Genomic DNA, 9141 nt, shown 5'->3' on the forward strand with positions numbered 1-9141 from the left:
CCCCCAACCACCACCCTACAGACACACAGACACGCACACACACATACACACACAAATGCACACCCAAACATACACACATGCCGGTGTTGAAGGAACCCTCCTCCAAAATAATCTGAATTGTGTTGATGGGGACATCATAAAACATTTTTTTGGTCTTAAATTCATTTCCTCAGGGTAAACACCCGAGGTGGTGCTACTGACTGAAGTGTCATTAGGCCATTCCCAAAGAGGGGATATTAACCATGTTCTTATGTACAGTAGAATTGTAATTGTAAATGGGCTGATTCAACAATGTCATACTCATAACTGTACCTGAACTGCAACAGAGAATGGCTGCTTTTTCTTTCCTAATCCTTACTATCGTCATTTTTCCTCTACTTCTTTTATATGTTTGTTACACTCATGTGACCCTCTATTTCCTAGGTGCTTTGATAGTCGAAGCAGACTTTGTGCTGTTGAAGCTAGAGAGGTGAGCAGAGTAAGCCTGATTCCCTGTAAGGACTTCTCTGTTGACATCCACCCCTTGGCGCTCATATGACCTTATGCAGTTGCAAGCGCCATAAAACCTCTAATAAAACAAACAAATATTTGCTCAGGGTATCCCAGGAGTGGTGGCATTCCTGCAGGCGTCAGACATCCCTGGGGTGAACAACTGGAGACCCAAGGGATGGTACGGGCCAGGGGAAGTCCAGGAGGTAAGCGGGATGGCTTTTTTACTGTGTTTTTTTCTCATAATAGTAAGATGACTATGATGATGTTGGTACAGGGTGGCCAAGTGTGTGAAAATGTGTGAAATATTGTACGCTGTATCCTCCTTGCAACACTGTTACGTTATTTAAGAGGCGAACCTTAGAATTTAATATTCATCTCTGATAGAACCAAGTCGAATGGAAAATTTTGTGTAAGGTGCTTTAATTTCCTAGTGATACAACATCCCAAACCAGTAATCTCATGACTACAAGTACAAGCTGGATATTGAATAAAATAATAAGCATTCAAGGACCTACTGATTGTACCAACAACTTCAACTTTTCTTTTCAGAATATTTTCTAATGAGTTTTTTTCCCATTACTTCTGTGTTGTGGTATTTTCTAAATCTGAATTTGATTCTCACTCATGATACAACAGAATGTATTTGCAGGTGGTTGGTGTGTGCTCTAGTGCAGTTTGCTCCTTCTTTCCTATGGAACAACTATCTATAGCTCTCCTCCTTGTTCTCTTTGTATGATGCTATCTAGTAACACTTCTTCTCTTCGACACTTAAAATGACCTATTTGTATTGCAAGAGTTGTAAAACTTGAAATTAAACTAAACTAAAAGTTTTTCGCAAATGACTCACCATAATGTTTCCTTCTTGTAATCTGCAGTTGCTTTGTTCTGGTCAAGTCCTGTATGCTGGACAGCCACTAGGCGTTGTTGTAGCTGGTAAGTTCAAACATGAATCGAAGCTCTGTCTTTACATAGAATCTGCTTTGTTGGTTAGTTTTTGATACATGTGGTCAGTTATTAGATCAAAACCGGGTCAGGATGGATTGTGCACATTCATGATTACAGGATGTGGATTATTGAAAGGTGTCACTAGTACATCCCTCTTCTTTTCTTTCCCTCAGCTGTTTCTATCTTGGGTTTTTTCACTGCACTAAAATTATTGACAGCCATTGTGTTGATGTGCTTCTTTCCAGTCAAACAAATAAACAATACTATTTCTGAGCCTTGTTTTTCTGATCTTGTAAACTTCTCTGCCATGTAATTTCTTGTTCTTCTGATTACAACATGTCAAAAATATGATTTGCTATCGTTAGAAAATGTAGCTCCAACTATACAGAAATTGTACCCATTAGCACTCATTTAGATTTATCTCTCCCATTCTATCTCTCAAAACACAGACAATGAAGTTACTGCCAGACAAGCGTCATCACAGGTCAAGGTCACATACAAGAACATTGAGCCTGCGGTAACAGATCTCAAGGTGGCCATTGCAAAGCAGAGGTTTCACACTGAGCCGAGAACTTTCTCAGCAGGGGATGTCAAAGGTTAAGAAACTTCCACTTTGTTGCTTCGATCTGAATCAAAGACTGGAAATATTGCATCATGGACATAAGCTTCTCTTCTTTTTGTAGTAAAATAATTTGTTATATTATTACTATTTTCCACATATCTTACAGCTGGAAAACATTGTCTAAAAATTTTGAATTCGATGTTTACATTTATTGCTACAGTGCAAAGGCGAGAACTCTTTTGTAATGCACTTAAAGTCGTGTGAGTAGCTTCTTATGGATAAAAATTGCCTTTTATTCCAATGATCAAATATTGTGTTTCTAAAATGAAATTGCGCCTTTCATTACAGCTTTATCTTGTGAGCTATATTAAGACAAAATCACTTGTTATTCCCAGCTGCTTTGGCGTCGGCTGCGAATGTTGTCAGTGGCAGGGTTCACACCGGCGACCAGTATCACTTTCACCTGGAGAACCAGGTCGCAGTTTGCTCCCTTGAGGACACGGGAGGCATGAAGGTCAAGGCCTCCTCACAGTTTCTGGACTTCACACAAGGCTCAGTGGCTCAGGTGCTGGGAATGACAGATTCAGAGTAAGCTCTCTGATTGGGGTTTTTTTTTCACAGTTAGATTTTGAGAATTAGTTCAAACTTTTTGTTCAGTATGGCATTGAGAATGGGTTGAAAAACTTTTTTCCATAGTTTAGTTTTGAGAATTGATACAAACTTTTTTCTTTGGTTTCGAGAATTTATTCAAACTTTATTTTTAGTTTGGTTTCGAGAGTTGGTTCAAACTTTTTTTCATATGTTTGATTTTGATAACTGGTTTCTTTTGTTTTTGTTTTTTTAAAGTTTTATAGTATGAATTTGGAGAATGATTACCACTTTTTACCTGTCAAAGTTCAGTAGACTGTGAATCATCATGTAGTGCACCATCTTTGATGACAACATTGACTTGATATTCTAGACTGGGCACTGTCATGGCCACTGTTCTTTCCTCTGTAGCAAAAATTTCGCTGTGCTAGTGCGCACCATGGGCGAACAAATGAATGTCAAAACACCAGTTTGTCGGTGGTTGGCAGGTGCTCTGGTGTGGTTTGCTTCTTTTTTCCTATCAAACATCTATCGTCCTTATCTCCCCTCCTTCTTTTTTATGTTTGTTACTCTCTTGTAACACCTCTAATCTTCTGGTGCTCATATGAACTTATACAGTTGCGAGTGCGTTAAAACCTCTACTAAAAAAACCCACCAGTTTTAATTGCTATCGTCAAGCGTGCGTGCAACCTTTCCCTTCTTATCCCTCATTTGGTTCCAAATAGAGGCAAATGGTGCACTTCATGGGGAACTGGAATTACATCAGAGTGCACAGACTTGGATATATATATATTTATATATATATATATATATATATATATATATATATATATATATATATATATATACAAGTCTGTGGATGACACTCAATGTTATAACCAAGTTACACTTCTTATTCACCCAAGGCACTCTTTCCTTTCAGTGTAACAGTAGAAGTGACTCGGCTCGGAGGTGGCTTTGGAGGGAAAATGTATTACTCCTCCCAAGTGGCTGGGCTGTGTGCCCTGGCTGCTCACAAGACCAAAGCGTAAGTGGCCTGGGTTCAAAACTCCTGCTCTGTGTAAGAGGACATATCAATTGCTGGATGCAAGACTGACAAAAGCCATTTTGCAATTTGACATTTGTCAGATCAATGCATCCAGCCATCGATATATTATCTTACTTGTGATTTTATCTGAGACTTATTAGCCTTGAGCTGGACAATGCAAGAAGTGTTGATTGCTATGTTAAATTTTTTGCAGACTGTTGGATCTTTCACTTTGCTTTTTCCCCTCCTTAATCTCAAAGCTCATAAGGTAGATATTGACTATGAAGCCCAATATTTATTTCGAATCATTCTATCAAATCTATTTTATCAGTCATTGGTATCTTTCTGCTGGGATACTGTATCCCATTCAGCCTGTGTTGGCCCTGACAATCAGAACCAAAGCAGCCAGCCTGTCTCTTAAATTATCTATGCTGAGTTGATAGGGGTGTAAATATTTGCAATCAATATTCTTGGGGTACTCATATGCTAAGCTTTTTCTTTGAATGTCTCATTTTGAGTAGGCTTAAATGTGTTGGTTTTGATTTGACATGTCCTCCAGTGGCAAAATTGTGTCAATAGTGCGGTAAAATATCTACTCAATTGATCGATCAATCAGTTATGTCTTTCACAGTATCTCGGCTATGACCAACAATATTCTTATTTCTTCCTTGTTTGTGGTACAGACCTACTAAAATGACCTTGGACCTCAACACCAATATGCAGATGCAGGGTTCAAGGACAGCCTACCGCTTTGACTATGAGGTTTGCATTGTATCTTTATCATTTTTAGTTATAAGCGAGCACTATGGTTATGTTGGCTTGTCTTGTCTTTCTTTTGTATTAAATCATCTTTATCAAGTTGATGTACTTGGCTCATGTAAGTGGAACAGAAAAAAAGAAATATTTTCTTTTGTGACAATATCATTTGTGAGAGAGAGACCCTGTACTTATCCTATTTTTTAGAAACATTGATAATAAATTAGATTAAATGTTAGATTTTCTTAAGATATGACAAATGTTTAGATGTTGGCCTAAGCAATAATTTATCATGATGGGTGCAAGCACAGGAGCTCACCGCAACAAGTTCAGGTATCAAAAAGTTGATTGTGGCTGAGTTATTTCTTATCTCTGCTGTTTTGCTCTCTTGCCAAAGGGAGGGAAAAGTTCCACCAGGGATGCATGCACACTCTCCAATATAAACATACTCTCTCTCTCACATCCTTTTCCACACACACATATATACATGCTCACAAACAGACCCACAGTCACATGCATAAGGTGTAAATTAATAATAATTATTAACAATGATAATGTTTAATAATCAGTATTGTCATGGTAATCCAATGGTATTCTAATTCCAGGCCTACATTATTTAAAGGTCATAGAAATACTTATTTTACCAGATGATTAAGTTTGTTGGACTGGAACTGATGACGGTAAAAATGACTTTCAGTATCTTTCTTTGTCAAGGTTGCTTTCGATGACTGCGGCAAACTTTTGGCAGTGGACTTGACCTGCTACTCGGACTCCGGGGCTGTTTTCCTTCCTATAGATGCCAATGAGGCTCTGGAGTGGTTTGTAGACAATTGTGAGTTTTGTTTCATCTCAACACTAGAGAGATGTGAGTCTATCTACATCTGCTTTTTCTACTCCTAATTTTCCCTATTCTGTTTTTCCTGCAGTCTTTTCTTTACCAAAACAGTTACCACTTTCCAAAAATGACCTAGTCGGGCATTTGAAAGTCATACATGGATATAAAAGAAATAACATTAAACTTGAACTTTCCTTTCTCATAGTGTTAATTTTGACTTAAAATCCCTTAAAGTCAGAAGAATTCAGGAATAACTGAATACAGAGTAAGAGGAAAACCCAAGAAAGGGTAGATCGAGGGAGTAAAGGATAGCTCTCGATTTCCAGCTGTAGGAGGCTCTCCTTTTTCCCAAGACCTGATGTCTTTTACCTCCCCATAACACCCTACAGCAGCAGATAAAGAAAAACTAGATCAATAGCAGTATCAAAAGTACTGTATAATGCGGTATTTGCCAACCTGCGTGGTTGTCCACTTTGTGGATGATTTAGTCATTTTGGTGCCCGGTAAAAATCCCACAGGTAGTTGGCGGATGCTCTGGTATAGTTTGCTTCTTCTTTCCTATCAAATATCTATCGTCCTTATGTCTCCTCTCTCTTTTTTGTGTTTGTTACTCTCTTGTAACACCTCTAATCTTCGGCACTTATATGACCTTATTGTATTGCAAGTGCCGTAAAACACTTACTAAAACATGAAAATCCCACAGGTAGTTACAGTTTCTTTAATGCCTCACTATGAAATACATGTAGACGGCAGTGCAGAACTTTGTCTCTCAAATGTGGCAAACGTGGATACTGGCTATAGAAAGGTTGACACACACTGATGCAAAGTGGCGTCGGTGGCCTAGTGGTTAGGCTCTTGCACTCGCAATCGTAAGGTCGTGGGTTGGAATCCCGTCATGGGCCCGATGTTGTGTCCTTGGGAAAGGCACTTTGCACAAATTTTCCTCACTTCACCCAGGTGGAAATGGTTACCTAGCTATAGACAGTGAACGATCTTATCATTTTGATAGTGATAGTGTTTGAGCACATGAAATCCGCGGCTTGCACTGTGTGTATGCTTCTGCGGAAGCCGAGAATTTTCTGAGTGTTCTCAGAGGGTCTGCTGGTGTAATGATAGTTGTAAAGCGCACAGAGCAAGCTCTTCAGCATGGATATGCGCTATATAAATGCAGTCATTATTATTATTATTATTATTATTATTATTATTATTATTATTATTATTAATGTAATGAAGTTTCCCGTTGTGTTTCCTTTCTGCTTCAGGCTATCTGTGCCCCAACTGGTCGGTGAAGGCTTTCTCATGTCACACTGACAGACCACCCAGTACAGCCTGCAGGGCTCCTGGTGAGGGAAATGGGGGAGGGGGGTTGTTTAGAGGAGGAGGAGGAGGAGGAGGAAGAAGAAGAAAAAGGGGAAGAAGAGGAAAAAAATCAAGGAATAGAAGGAGAAATAGAAGAAGAGGAAGAAGAACTGGAAAGAGGGATGACAACGGATATGGAGAGAGATAAAAGAGGGATAGAAAGAGAGAGTGAGCAAGAGAGAAAGAAAAACAGAGAGAGAGAGAGAGAGAGAAAAACAGACAGAGAGAGAGAGACAGAGAGAGAGAGACAGAGAGAGTGAGAGAGAGAGAGAGAGAGAGAGGTGAAGGGGGAAAGGGAACCAGACGGATGAAAGATACGAGGAAGTGAGAGAGAGAGACATACTGACAGCTTGAGGAAAGGGAGTGAGAAATGTTGGAGTGCTGAGGAAGACAAAGTAAAGTAGAAAAGTAGACCAAGATATGAGCATAGTGGAAAAAAAATGAATCAAAACTTTATCGCGAACGCAACATTTTGTGTGCCGTAAAATTTAATCCACTATTACTCTGGATGAAAAGTGAAATTTTCGTCCTGAAACTTTTGGTTTGTTTTTTGTTCAGATTAACATAATTTTGATACTGTTCAGTGCCTTTTCTTCAAAATAGGCATACATTGCCTGTATCTGGTGGGTAGTAAAGAAATTTTAGTCTGGAATTTTACAGACATTTTTCAGGACCATATTTTTTTTCATTTTGATGCTTATAGCAATGTTTAGTCACACCAGTGCATTGCTTCCTAACTGATTTAATGAGAAATCCTGTTTTGATCTTTTAATTTGACTGTCAGTTATGTAAATAAAAGTATTCCAAATGAACTTTGACCAAAAATTGCACCTCCCCTCGACATCTAACAATATAAGAGGAAGGATAATATGAAGTAAAGTAAAATAAATTTTTAATTAGAATCACCTCTTTCACATTTTAAATCAAGTTGATAAGACAATCTTTCAGGTTCAGCACAAGCCATCTTTGCCATGGAATCCATCATTGACCACGTGGCTTCATTCCTAGGCTTGGAGCATTTGGCTGTGAGAAAACTGAACCTATTTTCAGAAGGGGAGGTGAGATTCAGAGTCTGTTTTCAAATAGAAATTATGTATCTTATTGGACACCATGCCACACCACACACCACATCACACCGCACCATGCCACACCACATCACATCACACCACACCACACCACACCACACCACACAACGCCACACCACACCTCTCCACGCCACACTACGCCACACCACACCATACCACACCACATTATGCCATGCTATGCCACCCCACACCACACTACACCATGCCACCCCACACCACCACACCACACTGCACCGCACCGCACCGCACCGCACCGCACCACACCACACCACACACCACACCACACCCTGCCTTGCTTTGCCACACCACACCACACCACACCACACCACACCCCACCACACCACACCACACCACACCCCACCACACCATGCCACACCACGTCACACCACATCACACCACAACCACACTACGCCTCACCACACCGCACCACAGCCATGCTATGCCACACCACACCACATTACACCACACCACACCACACCACACCACATCACGCCACACCACACTACACCATGCTAAGCAATTCCACGCCATGCCATACATAACCAGACCACACCTTACCATACTTTTTGATGCCATACTTTACCATGTTTTTAAGTAAACCTATTGTGTTAAATGTAGGGTTGGTACAATAATGCACAATACAAAAGTTAGTAGAGAAAAAAATGGACAAATATGTGGTACTAATACAATGATCATACAGTTGACAATAGATTAGTTGATGTTGTTCGGTGAGGGAAAAACAGATCAACTCAGTGGAAGTTCAACTTAACCGTTTGGAACTGTACAGAAGAAGAGGTGCTGGGACCCTAGAAAAAGATCAACTTAACGAAAGATCGACTCAAACGAGTTCAGCACTGCACATTGTCATTGATGTTTTCCTTGACCTTGACTTTCATGTTTTAACCCTATCCGTACGCCCTGGGGGCATTTTGTACCCCAGGGGTTGTATTCTTCACATTTTAGAATGCTTTTAGGGAGAAGATCTCTTTGAAACTTTCAGTATTTTGCGAAAAATCATGGGATTCATGAGTAAATTTCCTATCTGGAAAGTGGTAGCACAGAGTTCCCCATGTTGTATGGATACGATAGTAAAACATGACCTATAAATAGGGTTAATTTCGGACCCATTGTCTTATACCTGGTAGTGGTATTTAGAATGAAAATCCGGGGTATTCCCTCCTTCCTGTTTTTCAATTTTATCATTGCTGTTACTTTTAAGACAGATTGGTTATTGAAAAAGCAGCAGCCACCCTCATTTCACCCAGGTGGGAAGGGGCACCCGGCTATAGACAGGGAAAAATCTTGTCTGTTTGTTACTGTATGAGTGCTTCATCGGCTGCTTGCACTGTATGCTTCCCGGGAAACCAGGAATGTTTCTGAGTGTTCTATGGTCTGCTGGAATGAAAATAGTTGCAAAGCACACAGAGCTTGCTGTAGAGTTTGGATTTTGGCAGTACAAATGCCATTATAATTATTAAAGATATTATTATTA

The 9141-nt window shown here is 39.8% G+C and overlaps 1 protein-coding gene across 1 annotated transcript in view; it reads left to right on the forward strand.

Annotated features, from left to right (window-relative positions):
• LOC101846241 (xanthine dehydrogenase) overlaps positions 1-9141 on the forward strand; it is a gene marked incomplete at its 3' end in the record, with an annotated part of 46758 nt that overhangs the window by 28265 nt on the left and 9352 nt on the right. Inside the window, 9 exon segments of the mRNA XM_035971854.1 lie at positions 597-695; positions 1368-1425; positions 1887-2033; positions 2395-2587; positions 3510-3614; positions 4298-4376; positions 5085-5202; positions 6468-6548; positions 7513-7622. Coding sequence (XP_035827747.1) covers positions 597-695; positions 1368-1425; positions 1887-2033; positions 2395-2587; positions 3510-3614; positions 4298-4376; positions 5085-5202; positions 6468-6548; positions 7513-7622 — 990 coding nt within the window.

Source organism: Aplysia californica, unplaced genomic scaffold (genome assembly GCF_000002075.1).
Source record: "Aplysia californica isolate F4 #8 unplaced genomic scaffold, AplCal3.0 scaffold00522, whole genome shotgun sequence".
Taxonomy (NCBI): Eukaryota; Metazoa; Mollusca; class Gastropoda; order Aplysiida; family Aplysiidae; genus Aplysia; species Aplysia californica.